Below are 18,404 nucleotides of genomic sequence, written 5' to 3'. Positions count from 1 at the left end.
ATGAAATCGGTGTGATATCATACATAATCAACCACAAGGAAGAAAACCAGCAGAAGACATCACTGATTTCTATTTCTTGCCATCCACTGCCCCCCCCCCCCCCCCCTGCCCTCCAAATGCCACGCCAGCCGATACAGTAACAAACAATGGACAAAGAGTTCTAGATTAATCTAGACTGTTTATTTTTAAGTAACATATCTCTGTATATATGTATAAACACCTGAAGATGAACAGAACATGTTCTAAACGAGTTGTATTACGTTAGATTAAACATAAAAAAGTGACTGGTAGCATAAATTAGAAATAAATAATTATCCCACACCGTCACACTGTCCACAAACGTAGCCACTATGGCGGAGAATAAACAGAAAAGATGTTGTAACTGAGACGAAACAGATATCTAGAAGTACCGGTTATTCAGCAGTAAAATCCTGGTGTCGGTTTTTCCCACCCCTACCCACACGATTAAACTGCAGCCACAGGTACGCTGCGGGTAGCGGAGGCCAGCAGTTAGCGCCTCCCCCCCCCCCCCCCCCCCCCCCATGGCCGCGCTGTCAGTTCTTGCTGGCGGCCGCGGCAGCGGTCCGCGGTGGTCTGCGACGTCTCTGTCGGTCGGCGTTTCTCCCGCCGTGTTTTGTCCGCTACGCGCCCCTCCACGGCCCACGCCGCCTCCCGCCTATAAAGGCAGCCCTTTGGACGTCAGCACACAATCCTTAAGAAACCACTGGAAATGACTCAACTACAGGTAGGTGGCAATGCCGATTTATTACTTCAGAGCGTAGAAGCAGAAGAGCACTAACACACATTTATATCTATGCTCTGTATTTGATTTCTTAATATACGAGTCTGAAAGCATATGACCTAATTTTTACCACAATTTCGTTTGTTTATAATATGGCCATTTTTTTACGTGTATGATTGTTGCTATTTCACTAATTGCAACCGAGAAAATTTGCTCTTAGTAAATGCCAAAATATACTTTTGGAATATTTGACGGTAATACTGTACCTTTGATGATATCTTAAAAGTTAGGTTTATTTTCTTCGTATCCGGTATTCGGAGTGATTTATCTTCACGTTTCGATACGTGATTGGTATTCTTAATATCGTGGCTCTTCACATGTCTAAAATAGGACAAAGATCCGTGTTGTCTCACTACAGGGTGTTTCGAAATGGCTTTATAACTTTGAAAATTCATATTAATTAATTCATTGCACCTACAGAGGCGACTGTATTGTCAGTTTGTAGCGAAATACATCAAGTTTTGTCTCGGGCAGTTCGCAAGTGCCGAATCGCACCGCAAGGAGCGCTAGCGGCAGTTGCAAGAAAGAAGGCTGCCTTCACTGGACCCGAGCGTGCTAGCTGTGTGTTTTGGTTCGAAGAATCGACTTCGGCGATAACAGCTCAGCGTAATTTCCGTATAAAATACACTAAAGATCCTCCTAGTAGGTTTACAATTCAAGAGTGATATAAATGTTTTGTAGAAACAGGGTGCTCGGTAAGACGTGGGAAATCATCAGGTCTTCCAAGCACACCTAACGACGTCATTGATCGAGTGTGACAACGTTTTGTCAACAGTCCTACGAAATCGGCCAGGCGCTCATCTCACGGACTGCATAGCCCACATACGACTTTTAGGCGTGTGTTGAGGAACTGTTTGCATAAACTGACGGTCGTACAAGCAACAAGAGGCACTGGTAAAATTGCTCACAAAAAATTCTGTGCGGATTCTTGGACAAAATCATCTTTTCTGACGAGTCGACGTTTCACTTAAGTGGCAAGGTTAACATACATAACTGTAGGATTTAGCGAAATGAAAATCCACATCAAACATTGTAACATGTTCGTGACAGCCCTAAACTGAAAGTATTTTGTTCATTGAGCACGAACAAAGTGTACGGCCCCCTTTTTTCCGTGAGAGAACCACCAACGGGATAGTGTGCCTGGATATAACAATTTCTGATACCACACACCGATGACGATGACCAAGAACGAAATGTTTACTTCATGCAATATGGTGCACCACCCCATTGCCTGGCTGACGTCCGGGATTTTCTCACCGACCGCTCTCCAGGTGAATGCACTGGCCCTGATGCGCCAACTGCATGACCTCCACGTTCCCCACATCTGACACCACTCGATTTTTTTGTGGGAATTCATCAAGGATATAGTATTTGTACCTCCTGTGACGGCTTCTCTACCTGAACGTAGAGCAAGAATTTAGGCCGCCTCTGAGCAAGCTACAACTGCAACGCTAAGGCGAATTTGGGAAGAAACTAACTTCAAAAAATGGTTCAAATGGCTCTGAGCACTATGGGGCCTAACTTCTGACGTCATCAGTCCCCTAGAACTTAGACCTACCTAAACCTAACTAACCTAAGAACATCGCACACATCCATGCCCGAGGCAGGATTCGAACCTGCGACCGTAGAAACTGACTTCCGATGGGATGTGTGCAGGATAACCAGCGGTTTATATGCATAATTACTTTAACGTAAAAAAATTTGATGTGTTTCTCTACAAAATAACACTAAACCCAGTTCTACATCTTTTTGAAACACTCTGTATATTTCCATTGAGCTAGAATTTTCATGCAGGGCAATCTAATATGAATATTTACAAGAATGTCTATTTTGTTTTGTGGATCAAACTTTAGCCAACGAGACTCAGAGCAAAGCATGAAAAATAAACAGAACTTTAATGGTGAACTATGTCTTGGGAGACGTATAGTGTTGTACACATACTCTGAGGTAACGAAAGTGATGGGGTACCTCCTAATGTCCTGTAGAACCTCCTTTGCCCCGGCTTAGTGCAGCACCTCGAAGTGGTATAGGCTCAACAAGTAGTTTTAAGACTCCTGCAGAAGTATTGAGCCTCTATAGACGTCCATAATTGCGAAAGTGTTGCCGGTGCAAAATGTTGTGCACGAACTGACCTCTCTATTATGTCGATAAATGTTCGATGGGATTCCTGTCGGACGACCTGAGTGGCCACGTTATTCGCTTAAATGTTCAGAATGTTCTGAAATTGCCATCCATAAAAATTCCATCGTTGTTTGGGAACAAGATGTCCACAAATGGCAGCAAAAGGTGTTCAAATAGCCGAACTAAATAATTTTCAGTCAATGATCGGCTCACTTGGGCCGGACACCCACTCTATCCCACATCAACACAGCCCACTCCGTTACGGAGCCACCACTAGATTAAATTGTACAGTCGTGGACAAAACGAGCGAGACCCCTCGCCTTTATGTTATGCTGATCCGCACAGCTTTAAAGTCTGCTACACAGCATAACAGGCAAGGCGACGAAGTGCTACCAACAAACTATGCACGTTCGCTCAGCTGATATCTTGAGATAGCTAGCACTGGAGAAACTAGCGCTTCGAAGATGCCGCAGCATCGTCTGCCACCACTTCGTGGGAAACGAAATACCTCAGGTATAACCAATGTGTTGTATTCACATATCTGTGACTATGACTTGGATCTAAAGTGTGGTTATGGATAGTACGTATGCTCAGATTGCGAAGCTAACATCATCAATAAAGACAAGGGGAAGTCAATTAGGCGTCCTTCCTCTTTCGCAACATCAAATATATTTTAGTTACTCTTTCTTAAATGGACTGCGCAGAAAATCATTCATCAGAAGTGAATAACTTTTTAGTAACACCAGATGACATTAACAGCTTGCTGACGCGGGTTAGCCGTGCGCTCAACGGCGTCATATCACGGACCGCGCGGCTCCTTTGCGCCGTTAGTTCGAATCCTTCCCCGGGCATGGATGTGTGTTAGGTTTGGTAGGTTGAAGTATCTCTAGATATAAGGGACTGATGACCTAAACAGGTTTGTGGCATAGTTCTTATAGCCATTTTTTGACCTTTCGCGTAAATTTTCTTTACATAAATGGCCGTATCTTTAGATTGAGTTGGCATAGCTCACTTTTTTACACCACCAAGGGACCGTATACCGCAGGAAGTGTGATACATTTCCGTTTATTATGTCCATCCGTACTAGAGGTAAACGGGTTTTAAGGGTTGGGTAGACAAATAGATGGTCAAGAAAGTGAGACCAGTAAGGTTCCATTATTACCGATTTACGTGACGAAATCCTAACAACGAAAATAGCTACCACTGTTACTGAAGATGAGGGCCGCATAATAATTTCCCCTACTCTTTATTTGAAATGTTCCAGTTACAGTCGATACATCAGCATATTAATCATAGCTACGTTTACGATCCAAATCACGTTTACAGGAATGCAAACAAAATCCATTTGCCTATACACGTGGTAATTCAGATGCCACTATTAATGCCACCGAGTTTTAGATGTGCGAGCATTTCCATTGCTAGCTACCTTAAGAAAGACTTAGGCTAATGAACGTTTTCTGGCTGTGGCACGTCTAATGGAGAATTCAAAACATTGTATAATAAGTTTGGCACCTGCATCGCCGTTCATTTCCTGAGGTGGTGCAGAATTATCCTTCTAAATTTACTCGCTAATAACAGTTTTTTGTTATTTACATAAACATCCCGAATGATTGTCACATAAGCGGCGACATAAAGGTAGACAATTCATGTTTTTCAGTCCAGAATGCTCTATGCAACAGAAACTGCAGATCATTTTGCCATTTTCATTGTGAAATTGCCGGCTTATGCATGTCCGGGGTAATAATAGAGAGCTGTTTGCCTGGGTTGTCTGCTAGCGTAGTGAAAGGTGTTTGCTACTGCAAGGGAGGTATGGTTTGTTTTCGGTTCTAATCTCGATAGAGGCAGATAGACAATCAGTAAAAGAATTTCAAGAAATTCTCGCGCCCCCAATACGTTTTATTGCTACCTTTATTCTGTACCGGCGCCCTGTGGATGTCGATATGAAACTCTTGTAGAATTTCATACTTGTTACTGCCTACTTTTTCCGTTTCTGTCAATAATTAAATTGAATTAAGTGTGGCACTGAATGACTTTTATCTGAATTTCGTTATGAATCTTCACGCATTGCTAAATTTGCACACTTTCATGGTAGGTCAGCAACGGTAATTCAGTATGACTGGTCTCAACGGTGACACAGACCATTTCGCGGCCGAATGCCCAAAATATTTTATTAATTCGTAACGATCTGGGGTACTCTGTCTTACTAAAACAATCTCGATAAGCTGAAATTTGTTTTTATTAGTACAGTTCATACTAATTAGCGTTTCCTCTTTCATTTATATCTTATATTTAGGTGTTGCAGTTAACGCACTAATCAGCATTAATATAGTCTTACACATGGTTGAAAACAGTCTGACAAATTTCGGAAAGTTTTTCAATTTCACTCCTGTGCATAGTATGTTGGTAGCACTTCGTCGACTTGCCTGTTATGCTGTGTAGCAGACTTTACGGCTGTGCGGATCAGCATAACGAAAAGGCGAGGGGTCTCTCTCGATTTGTCCACGACTGTACCTTAATGACAACTTGGATCCATGGGTACGTGGGGTTTGCGCCACACTCGAACCCTACCATTAGCTCTTACCAACTGAAGTCGGGAATCAGCTGAATAGGTCTCGGTTTTCCAGTTGTCTAGACCCCAACCAGTATGGCCACGAGCCCAGGAGGGGCAGTGCAGGCGATATCCTGCTGTTAGCAGAGACACCCGTGTCGCTCGTCTCCTGCCATAGGCAATACCCGAAATTTCGCCGCACTGTTCTAAGGGAGACATTCGTCATACGTTCCTGTGTTCCTCGTCTATTACCAGTGACAACTCTACGCAGACGCCGCTGCTCTCGGTCGTTAAGTGAAGTCCGTCGGCCACTGCGTGGTCCGTGGTGGGAGGTAATAACTAAAATTTGGTATTCTAGGCATACTCTTGACGCCGTGGATGTCGGAATATTGAAGTCCCTAACGACTTCCGAAACTCAGTGACCTATGCATACAACATCAACTCCCATTTCGTGTTCAAAGTCTCTTGACTCCTGTCCTGCGCCCGTAACCATATCGAAAACCTTTTCACATGAATCACCTGAATACAAATGACAACTCTGCCGATCCATTGCCCTTTCATATCTTGTGTACGTCATACTACCGCCAACTGTATGTGTGCGTATCGCTACCCCACGAAAATGTCAATAAATTTACACACGCTCCACACAGCACGATGTAAGGCAATAAATATGTGATTATAATATTTGTGAATACAGAGCACTTATTTTTAGCCGCCTTTTTGCTCGTTAATAACAGTAGCTTACGTGACAAAAATTCACTTCTTTACGCGTTTTGAAAATAATCTTTTACAAGAAGATCAACTAATACGCGTTTTGGTAATAATCTTTTGTAAGAAGATCAACTAAAAGGACTCAAACATTGTGTCATATTAAGTATTTCTATCTGAAGTTCTGATGATAGGCTACGTCTAGAACGCGTAATTAAGTAAATATTATCAAGTGCATTGTTGTCGTTAGCGACCGAAAATAACGATGAAATAAGTGCGTTCAGTATTTACGCAGTGGCTCTGGGATCCTGTACGACTTTATACCGCAACTCAGCTTTGAAACATTTATATTCAACAATTCTAATAGCATATACTGAGTGAACGCCTTATTTGTAGACCTATTTAGAAGCTACTAGATCAAGAAGTGTTCATACAGCACATACATAAAGAACATAGTGTTTTTCTTGTCAATAATGCCTATTACTTATTTCTTTACCTACATTAGTTGGAGTCCAAGAGAACCTAGTACTCAGTTAAGAGGTTATAGCACTGTAAACCTACAACGATTACATTCATAGATGGTACAGATTGATAGTTTCTGAACGAGCGAGGTGGTGCAGTGGCTAACACACTGGACTCGCATTCGGGAGGACGACGGTTCAGTCCCGCGTCCGGCCAACCCGATTTAGGTTTTCAGTGATTTTCCTAAATCGCTCCAGGCAAATGCTGGGATGGTACCTTTGAATGGGCTCGTCCGACTTCCTTCCCCTCCTCCCCTAATCCGATGAGACCGATGACCTCGCTGTGTGGTCTCCTCCCCCAAACTACCCCCTAACTTCCTTCCTGACAGTTTCCGATAAGGGAGTTTCTACTTTAAAATCAGAAAACTACTTGTATATTCCTATGCGATTTAAACTGATGGTAAGGAAAATGGGAAAAACTATTTTCCGTAAAGTTATTAATGCTTGCTGTCTTCAGTAAAAGTGGAAAGAAAATTAGAGTTTAACGTCTTGTAGATGACGAATCCTTAAGATGGAGTGTTGAAGCTCTGATTTCGGAAAGATAAGGAAGCCGCGGTGTTTCAAAGGAACTATCTCGGAATTTTGTCTTCAAGTCTACTTATAAAAAAATTCGTTCGTAGTTCATCGAGGGAAGCATGTTGAACATATGGATTACAGAATGCAGACTATGTACTTTGTGTTGTATAATAGAGCCAGATGTTCTATTGCACCAGCAGGTGAATTGTCGGACTCCTAGGTTACTGTTTTATCATGTTAAACAGGGAGGAACGGAGACAAAGGTTAGCGCTTAACGTCCCCTGAGATACGTTCTTGTACAAGGAGTATTAGCTCAGGTAGAACAATATAAGGAAAGAAACCGAGCTAAGGAATTATTTTTGAAATCACGTCAATTGATTCAGGAAAATTTAGGTGAATTCTCGATGGGAGATGGAGGGTAGAATGCAAGTTCTCCCAAAAGCAAGTCGACATGTTAAGAGAGGTTTTAGGACAACAGGTACAGTAAAGAAGGCACAGTTCATTCCCTGCTAGGATTTCGATGATGTGAAGCTGCAAGGGCAGTAGTTCTCCTTCCTAGATCTGCATCGGCAAGGATGAGGCGTATGACGTTCTTGAGACGACCGAGAGAGGAGAGTCGTACTTCTCGCCGCTTTAGAGTTTCACAGACCAGTGTCTCCTGAGGCAGCCCGAGGCCGTGGCGACAGTGGCCTGGTGTCGCGTTCCGCATCTCGCACTCCCGTCCTGTTGTTTGATGACGCCCACGCCTCCGGAACGGCAAGTGTTGACGCACCGTGTGCTGCTACTTTCACAGCCAGCGGTGGCAGGCCACAGGCGCTATCTGTGTGCCTCTCGTGTAACTGCCACCCAACAATTACACTTCGCGAACTTAGCTGTCACCCGCGTTCGCCCCATTAGCTGAATGGCCAGCGCTTTGGAGTGCCATGCACGACAGTCGGGTTCGATTCCCGACCGAGGTAGTAGATTTTATCCCATCAGGCACTGCGTGTTGTGCTGTCATCATCATCATTTTATCCTCATAGTCGACGCGCAGGTCACCCAATGTGGCGTTGCACTCAATAAGACCTGCACTTGGCGGCCGAACTTCCCACCTGGGAACTCCCGGCCACTGACGCCATATGATCATTTCCATTTGCTTCACCCCTGTGGTGTGGTATCGTGCGTGGTTGCCTGCAGGCACAGGGAATCCAAGCTCGAGTAAACTGGAACCAGTATCACAAGATTTAATATACTCGTGCGATGATTCCTTCTCCATTAAAAGATCAGCCGTTAGGTAGGAAAACATAAGTGAGAGTATCCAAATCTGGCTGGAATTCATGCCCAATGTATTTGATCATACCAAGAAACTTTGTGTGATCTACTTCATGCGTCATGCCCACTGTAACTTTTTCCTCGAAACCATTGTTTATAATTTGTTTCGGGTAGAATACGTTTTAAGCGAAACGATAAGGCCGAATAGATGGTAAAACATTTCATTGCGTGAAAACAATAATAAAATTAATAAAAAGAATTGAAATTCAAAGTTTGAAGTGAAACCACCTTACAAAATTGGTAAAATTCATTAAAGCACTGTAAACTGAGCATTTTGGTAGTAGGCTACCCATTGTGACCATAGTAGCACTGAGATGGCACGCCATTCTTAGGCTTCTGGTGTCTAATAAACACAACCCGACCCAATTGCAGTGAGTACGTAGTGTCACCGGCGTTTCGTCTTTGTCCAATGTGAACCTGTCCTGTAGTGCTGGACACATACGTACTATCCCCTATCGTGTTGACAGCAGTCTGGGAGCCTGGAATGTGAGCGGCACAGATACATGCATATCCGTTCCCCGTAAGTTCACAGGTGGGTGCAGATGGTACCAATTTCCTCCTCTCCTGTTCTATTACCAGTTAGCACGTGGCAGCAAGGTCAGAAGGAGAGAGTTTGTATGAGTTCCAATTTCTCTGCTGCTCCTGTTGTGGACATTTCGTAAGACATTTGTGTGAGGATGTAATATCTTTCTTCTATTTGGAAAAAACAGTCTCGAAATTTTGACATTTCTGCGGTGCACAACGCCTCTCTTTTAGCGTCTGCTCCGGAGCTCTGTCAGTTAACGAATCCGTGACGAAAGGACCCGCTCTTCTTTGGATATTTATCCTCTTTCATGTGTTTACTAGATCAGCGAGAAAATCTCAAGAAGCCGTCTAACGTGCGTTTTTCAAGTCAATACCTCGGTGTGTAACCCACATTTCATCTCATTTCTACCCATGAATCTCAGTATGGTACGTGCCTGTACTATATTTTTGTGGTCGCCGTTACATACCACTTGCACTTTAAAGACATAGATATAAATATTGTGAACTAACGAAACTTTCTTTCCACCTCTGTTACTGGACTTAGAATTCCCAGAACACAGACTTCAGCAAGCTGTTTCCGATAGCGTGAAAACGTGAGACATAAAGGGACTCAGTGCATATCCCAATGGGTGCGGTATTCATCAATCACCTGATAGATTGCTTTGGAAACCCCGTGGGACTTTTCTACAGGGTGGTTTACAATTCATGTTACACACTTCTATAAGTTGCAGTTTTACTTGGAGACCCATGTCCGGAAACGTCACCCAACAACGCTACAAAGGGTCAATATTATAGTCGCAGTCGCCTGTAAATGTATGTATATATTCAGGGTGATTCCGTGACGATGTTAGAAACTTTCTGGGGTGATGGAGAAGGAGGAATGTATCAATTTGAGGTAAGGGTATCTGTGCTGCAAACGAAGTCACAAGCGAGAACTGGTGTGACATCTCTGACACTGCGATCTATGTAATGATACTGTTGTTACTATGACTGTAGGGTAGGCAAGTTTTAGAGGTGCTGGTACGGACCACAGTAAATAAAAAGTCTAGTATCATTCTGCATACCTTAAGAGCTATGCATATTTCTTCAATAGAGCAGATGTGTTTCACAGTAACGAAGATAAACAAGTGCTCGTAGCTCCTCAGGTATGCGTTTTAGAACTCATTTTTACTGGACAGTTTTTCCTTGTTTTGGTCCATACTACCAGCTCAGAATATTGGCATCCCTACAGTCTTAGCAACAGCAGTAACGGTACATGGATCGCAGTGTCAGAGGTGTCACAACAGTTCTCGCTTATGACTTTCGACTCGTTCATTTCCGGTAGAGCGACCTCTCGAAGCGCTTAACATGAATTGTGAAACAGCCTACGTACAAGAAAGTTTCAACGCCAAAAACACACAGCGCAACGCAAGATTACCCTCTGAGGACCGATACTTATAACGTGAAGTGGTAATTGTACATCAAAGAAAACCAATCTAACGTATTGCTCGTAAACAGTCAGGACTCTCATACTTTTCAACTGCGATAGTGGTGGTAAACTATGAGAAAGTGGAACAGTGGCCGTTGATAGACCCTAATCGACAGGTACCAGTTCCGTTAGCGTAGGGGAAACTTACCTCTCCACCTTTTCTGCGAAGTCTGAACATTGTTTCTCCTTTATAATCTTGTATATGAGCCTTTAATTAGTGGTGAGGGGAACTTACGGTTTAACGTCCCGTCGACGACAGTGTCTGTATGGACGGAGATGAAGCTCGGATTCATGAAGCATGGAGATAGTAAGTGGCGCGCCATTTCAAGGGGAATACCCGGTATTCCCCTTGAGTGATCTAAGAGCAACTGTGGTTAATACAAGTCCAGTACCTTACCGTGCGTGTACTCTCTGACTAACTTATAGCTTAGCGTCTGTCTTTATAAATAAGAAGAAAAAATAATTTATTTCCGATATGGACGCTAAATTAAACGACGATGCGTTTAGTGCCCGACACGACCCGCCAGTGTAGCCGAGAGCGCTAACGCGCTGCTTCCTAGACTCGGGTAGGCACGCCGGCCCTGGATCGAATCCGCCCAGCAGATGTGGTTTTTAGGCGGTTTTCCACATCCCCCTCACATCCGCCTCAGTTACACGACTCAGAGACATTTGCAACACATTCACACTATTCCATGGCTTACATTAGACACAGACAGCTGGGGTACACTAATTCCTTACCGGGGGGTACGGGGTGGCGGCAGGAAGGGCAGCCGTCCACCCTTTAAAATTACCATGCCACATTCGATTAACCATGGCCGAACCTGCGTAACTGCAGGACAAGGCTCAGACAAAGAAAGGAAGAATGTTTAGTGCACGACACGGATAAGGCTAAGGTAACCATGTGATTACAATTGAAGAGTTCTCATGCTATGTGTTTTCTTCTTCGTTACGTGGTATGTGAACGGCGCCCACACTTACTAAAAGGACTGTCTACAATTATATGGCTCATGTACGTGCTGCTAAGACCAGTGATGCCGTAGAGTTAACTCCTATGACTTGTTCATGTTAAACAGGATAAGTGCAGGACATGTTGCAAAGGCTGACTGTACTGCACGTAGGTATCATACACTTCCGCTTGCTCGCGCCGTTTTGTAGCCGGTCTCTTGTGTGTCTTCATTGGCGGTACAATGGATAGCAGAAACAACATGAAAAATTCAGAAAAGGGAAGAACAGAAAATCTGGCAACTCTAAACGAAAGTGTGAACAGTGATGAGGAACTGTTTTGTTCTTGATGATGTAATGAACACCACAGCAACAGCTCATAATAAGCAACCATTCGAAGTTATTCAAATGAAAGGCAGTGATTTTAGGGACTTTCTGAAACAGAACTGAGGTTAACATAAGTTCCGGATTAAAACCACCATACTTGGGGTAATACGACTAAAAAAGACTTCGATGACATAGAGGGATGGGAAATGAAAGGAGTGTTGTGAAAAGAGTGGCGAGGTGATGATTTCAAAACCATCAAGATCGATGAGATCACTGGCGCAAAGGGAGTGTATTGAGAGAAGAACAGAGACATGAAAAGTATGATAGGATACTTACTTGAAGTGCATAAACAGTTTTGCAGTGAATTGTGCCAATGATAACTAGTGGTAGCAATATTACAAAACTTGTTTGTTGGACTTCACCCGTTTAGCTATTCAGTGGAACTTTATTTAGAAATGTTAGTGTTTGTTATTATTTTTTCACCATGCCAAGTGATAACTTGCTTTCCAAATCAATGAGCAAGTGATAATGTGGAGTTAGTGCAGTTTTATGTTCTAGTTATTTAAATAAAGTTTATTCCCACTAGCCTAGAAAGTAAATTTTGTTACTTATCCTCTTTAGTACTTCCGCAACATCACAATTCCTCCTCTTACGGAAATCGACGTGAAGCCGCCAGTAATTAGGCTAATGAGAAGGGGCACTACAGCAGTATCGTGTGATATTAATTGCGAATATGAGTCTAACTGGAGGCGTACTGGGGTAGTCCGTTGGTTTGTGGTGACTACTGTGTCTGGATTGTGTACTGGTCAGCGTATCTGCCTATTATAGTAAGCGGGAGACCGCGGCTCGAATCGCTGTCCAGCACAATTGTCAAATTTCCCCATTGACATAAACCAGTGCCCGCTGACAGCTAATGTCTTTAAATATTTTGTGTCTTTATAATGTCTTCTAGTCGTAACGTCACAGTGCAAACAGTATTTGTTGTGTAAGCCGTGCACCTCTGGGTATTCTAGATGGGATCTTTGCTGACATTCCTTGTTGGTAACTCATAGGAATAACCTTCGCTTTTCTTCGATAATCCAGCATTAATATGGCAAGTGGTAACTTTCTTTCCAAGTCAAGGAGGGAGTGATGATGCTGAGTTAGTGAATATTTATGTTCCAGTTACTTCAATAAAGTTTATTCTCAGTAGCCTACAAAGTACATTCTGTTACTTAGCGTCTTTAATATGATAACCGGGGATATGTGAGCTATACCAGATACGACGACTCGTCTGCGAGCGCCACCAGATGGCAGGCGTGCAGCCTTGGCGACTGGTCACTCTAGTAACAGCATCTTAAGATTCAACATCGTAGGCAGGATTGTTAATCAGAATAAAAGCATGGCTTTCATTACCATCGTAATTTACATGGCTAACTGTCATTAAAAAAACAACAGAAAAAGGCATCTATCCGTTGCTACGCGTTCTATGTGTTGTGGTCTTCAGCGCTTTTCAATTCTACAGGTTTGTTTGTGAACTTGAATCTCACGCCTTCCACCTTATGGCCTATCGAAAGCGCCGCGTTTCTCCATCCTGAATCTTATTAGGGATTCTTCTAAGTCTACTTATTTTGCTACCCTTTCTTAATTATGTGCACGCATTTGTATTTTCAAACCATGATCGAATGGCTGTTTTGTCATCCATTAACAGACTTGACGTTGCTTCGCTCCACCGATGTACCTCGGCGCCATTGTCATAACTAACTTCGACGTCGAGTTTTCGCTACACTGACTAACGTTTGACTGCGTCAAATCTTGACGTTAGTGCAGATATACAACCAGTATTGAGGCAGCAAGAAGACAATTTCATCATCAGCAGACTTTGCAGCAAATTTCTAAATGTACGCTTATAGCCCAGAACGTACTTCGTACAGTGTAGCGCAGACTACTATCCGCCATGCACCATGACTCCCTCTCTTCCCATTCCCATACATGAATTGTGCGTGGGAGTAACTACAATCTGCAACTGACTGAACGCTAAATGAGCCCTTATTTATCTGACTTTCCCGCCACAGTCATTTCGCGAGATGTTGTTGTGGCCTTCAGTTGCAAGACTGCATAGATGCAGCTCTCCACCCTAGTGTATCCTGTAAAAGCGTCGCCATCTCTGCATAACTGGCATAGCCAACATCCGTTTGAAATTGCTTAACGTACTCAAGCCTTCGTCTTCCTCTACAATGTTTACTCTCACACTCCCTTCTTTTATCAAAATGACAAATACTTGATATCCTAGCACGTGCCTTATTCCTCCTTTCAATAAAGCACGATAAATTTCTTAGCTTCCTCAACTCAATTCAGTACCTTCTCATTTGTTATTTGATCTACCCACTTGACTTAAGCATTCATCCATGGCACCGCATATCAAAAGGTTCTTGTCTGGTGTGCTTATCGTCCATATTTCAGTAGTCAAGGCTATCATCAGAAAATACTTTCTAACACATTCACAACAGACGTTAATTCGGTTACATTCCGTTAGCCTTGTTTTACTTTTTTTTCGTGTTCATCTTGTAATCTCTTTTCAAAACAATATCCCTTCCGTTCAACTACTCCTCAAAGTCCTCTGCTGTCTCTGACAGAATTAAAATTTCACCAAATATTATTTTTTGGTCCCCTGAACTTTAATTTTCTTTCCAAATTGCTCCTTCATTCCCATCACAGCTTCCTAAATGTGCTGATCGGCTACATCATGTTCTGCGACTCATAACTGCCGTGTGGTTTACTTACAAGCTGAATATACCCTTTTCCTCCCTGTATTTGTGTCAGAATTTCAAAGGTTGTAGTCCAGTTAGTATTGCCCATCACTGTTTCAAAGCCTACAAATGCTATAAATATAGGTTTGCCTTTCGTCAACCTATGTTCTGGAGTAACTGATAGGGATCGTACTGCCTCGCATGTTCCTACATTTCTCCGGAGCTCCCGGAGGTCACTTTCAACTAGTTTTTTTTTCATTAAATAATTCCATTCAGTATTTTGCAATCACGATTTATTAAGCTGATGGTTCGATAGTTTTCACATTGGTCAACAACTGGCTACTCTGGAAATGGAATTATCACATTCTTCCAAACGTCCGAGGGTATTTCGTCTGCCTCACATGTCTTGCACACTAGATGCAATATTTTTGTCGTGTCTTATTCTCCCAAGGATCTCAGAAATTCTGAGGCACTATCGTGTTCTCCAGGGGTTTACTCTTAAATATTTCAGCACTGTGCTTCCAGCTTTATCACATCTCTAACCTCATCTTCACCTGCATTTCCTTTCCATAAAACTGTCCTCCAGTTAGCTTCTCTTATATAGATCCACTGTGTACTCAGTCCACCTTTCAAACTTCCTCTCCTTCTTTAGTACTGGCTAGCCATCTGAACCCTGAATATTCATAGAGCTACTTCTCTTTTCTCCAGAGATCTCTTCTATTTTCTACAGCGGCATATCTTTTCCCCTAATTCAACATGCTTCTATATCCTTGTATTTGTCTACTAACCATTCCTGGTTGACCATTATGCACTTCTTGCCAACCTCATATTTTGGATGTCTGCACTCTCTTTTGTCTACTTCATTTCCTGCCTGTTTTATATTTCCTCCTTTTGCCTATTAAATTCAGTACCTTCTATCTTACTCAGGAAATTCTACGCCCTCTTTTTATCTGCATTCGCTATTGCATCTCTCAGGTCTGTGCAACTGCCTTATATTATATTTGTTTTGCCTGTTTCAATCTACCATTGCCTAATGCTCCCTCTAAATTTCTCGATAACCTTTGATTCCTTCATTTTGTCCAGGTCTCCTCTCTTTAATTTCCTACCTACTGCAAATTATTCACTTTAATCTGCAGTTCATAAACTATATATAGATATCAGCATCCACATCTTCTCCTGGAAACGTCTTTAGTTTAAAATCTTGTTTTGAAGTCGTTGTCTTACCATTATAAACTCAATCTGAAACTTTCCAGTGCCTCCAAATTTCTTCCAAGCATATAGCCTTCTTCCGTGATCCTTAAACCAACCGTTAGCAATGATTAAATCATGCTCTGTGCACAATTTCTCTTTCATTCCTTTATCTCAATCTACGATCTCCTACTCTTTTTCTTCTATTCCTTTTTCTTACTTCCTGATTCCATTAAACCAACACAATTAAATTTTTATTCTTAACTATCTGAATAATTATCTTTCTCTAATCACGTATTATTGCAATGTCGTCACTATCTGCGGAGCTAGTTGGCATATAAACCAGCACTAGAGTATTGAATGTTGGCTTTATTTCCGTCTTGCCTATCATCATGCATTCGATATACTCTTCATACTGGCTTCTTGTTCATTATTAGGCGTATTCCTACATTGCCGCTACTTGATTTTCGGCTGAGAACTATGCACTTACCTGACCAAAACTCCTGTTCTTCCTGCCACTGTACATCACATCACTAATTCCCACTGTATCTAACTGTACCGAGTACAACGTCTTTAAATGTATAAGAAATGGTTTCACAGAGCAATGTCGACTTTTCCATGGCTTACCTTTCAAGATCAGTGAGTACATCTCTTATACTTTCGATCGTGTTGGTATGCATACCCTATAAGAACTGCATATATGCTGCTACAGCATCCATCACACTAGGATCTTACATGTTGTTTCCTTTACAGATACAACGCACTTTGCTAGAACTCTGCCAACAAGTCTCATTCTTCCCTCAGAAACAAAACTAAATTATTATTTAACCATAGGGCAAGAGCAGTTTCGTTGTAGTATGAGAACCACAAAAAATGGCTCAAATGGCTCTAAGCACTATGGGACTTAACATCTGAGGTCATCAGTCCCCTAGACTTAGAACTACGTAAACCTAACTAACCTAAGGACATCACACACATCCATGCCCGAGGCAGGATTCGAACCTGCGACCGTAGCAGCAGCGCGGTTCCGGACTGAAGCGCCTAGAACCGCTCGGTCACAGAGGCCGGCGTGATGACCACAAATGGCCTAGATTGGCCTTTCAACAACAAAACAACCGCCTTGAACAATAAAGGTTTGAATATTTGCTGAGTTAATGTTGTTACACAGTTCCTCGTTATTAACATACCAAAAAAGTCTTATTGTTAGTTATAATTATTTTTAATAACCATGTTTCGAGACTTTAACCATAATACTGTGATACGTAGAAACAAGTTGTTTTACAAATCGCTGCTGGTGACTAAATAATACCCAGATGCTACTTTCTCCTCGGAATAAATAATTTACATTCAATCAAATTATGTTTTGATTCTACAGAGATGAATGTAGTAAAGTGATTATTTTAACTAAAAATGTTTCACGAATTGAAAATGTGTGTTTTATCAAAATAAACTTTGTATCTCTTAACTTTTTCCTTTTGTTTCTTGAATCCCCCGAATGAACGTTTCACTAATGTGAGTTAGAATGACTTTAAACAGTTGGTGGGGTTTCTTGAATGTGTCGCGTAGATTAATCTCACGAAAGACAAAGAAGACTAGAATGCGTTTTAAACCAAATAAATGATGCTAATGTTATGTTTCAACGTCAAGTAGTTTGGCCGTTGGTTTGAGATGAAACTTTTAACAGGGTATGATTTGTCAATTGGAACAAAAGTGGGTTGTGGCAGAAGCAAAATTTTAACTTTCAGAAAATCGCATATAGCTAAGGGCCACCCTAGCTGATCACTTAATGTATGGATATGCGGTATACGAAGAGGTATAAAATGACAGCCAATCTATTATGCCACATTTCTGACACGTATGCTAGACTTTTCTTCTACAACTCTTCGTCGTACCCTACCCATGGGGAACACAACGCTGTAGATTGTGCCCTAATGTCATAAGAAACTCTTTCCTAGGTGAACAGTTCAAATTTTCTCAGTCTGTGTTTATATTACATACTCTTCTTCGTCTTTTCGTGAATATGTCAGCTGGCCGAAGTGGCTGAGCGGATCTAGGTGCTACAGTCTGGAACCGCGCGACCTCTACGGTCGCAGGTTCGAATCCTGCCTCGACCATGGATGTGTGTGATGTCCTTGGGTTAGTTAGGTTTAAGTAGTTCTAAGTTCTAGCGGACTGATGACCTCAGAAGTTAAGTCCCATAGTGCTCAGAGCCATTTGAACCATTTGATTACTGTGTCCCGAGGACATCTGGGAGATAAGGTAGGACTGGGACTGAAATCCATGTCCTCTCTCATACGCGTCTGGTCTGTCTGGCTTGGCCTCTTCCTCTTGAAATCTGATCGAAAAATTAGACATGAGAAACTGGTTAATTGTCGATCATTGCACAGCGTCACTTACACTGTTGTTGTCTGGGATCGAGAGATAATTTGTGCAATTGGGAACTGTAATGAGGGCTAAAACAGCGTTCCTTCAGTAATAGAAAAATCTTATTGGTATTGTTTTCTTCATCCTCTGACAGCGACTGAGATTTTATTTCACTCTATTTTTAATAATCCATTGCCGTTTTGAGTAAACACCATGCAGCCCCCATCACCATAACATCTACTGATTAAAAAGAAGTATTGCAATCACATGTACAGCAAATTGTCGTTGATGAAATGCCACCAACTTGAAACTTAGTTGGAACACCACAGGCACG

General features: G+C 42.2%; 1 protein-coding gene across 1 annotated transcript in view; it reads left to right on the top strand.

Annotated features, from left to right (window-relative positions):
- The first annotated feature begins 725 nt into the window (after positions 1–725).
- The window catches only part of LOC126284625 (translation initiation factor IF-2-like), a 50,446-nt gene continuing 32,767 nt past the window's right edge, over positions 726–18,404 (top strand). The window contains exon 1 of the mRNA XM_049983694.1: positions 726–745. Coding sequence (XP_049839651.1) covers positions 731–745 — 15 coding nt within the window. The 5' untranslated portion in view covers positions 726–730. The remainder of the gene's footprint in view (positions 746–18,404) is intronic.

The sequence above is a fragment of the Schistocerca gregaria genome, chromosome 8 (genome assembly GCF_023897955.1).
Source record: "Schistocerca gregaria isolate iqSchGreg1 chromosome 8, iqSchGreg1.2, whole genome shotgun sequence".
NCBI classification, from domain to species: Eukaryota; Metazoa; Arthropoda; class Insecta; order Orthoptera; family Acrididae; genus Schistocerca; species Schistocerca gregaria.
This window is presented reverse-complemented; position numbering and strand designations above follow the sequence as displayed.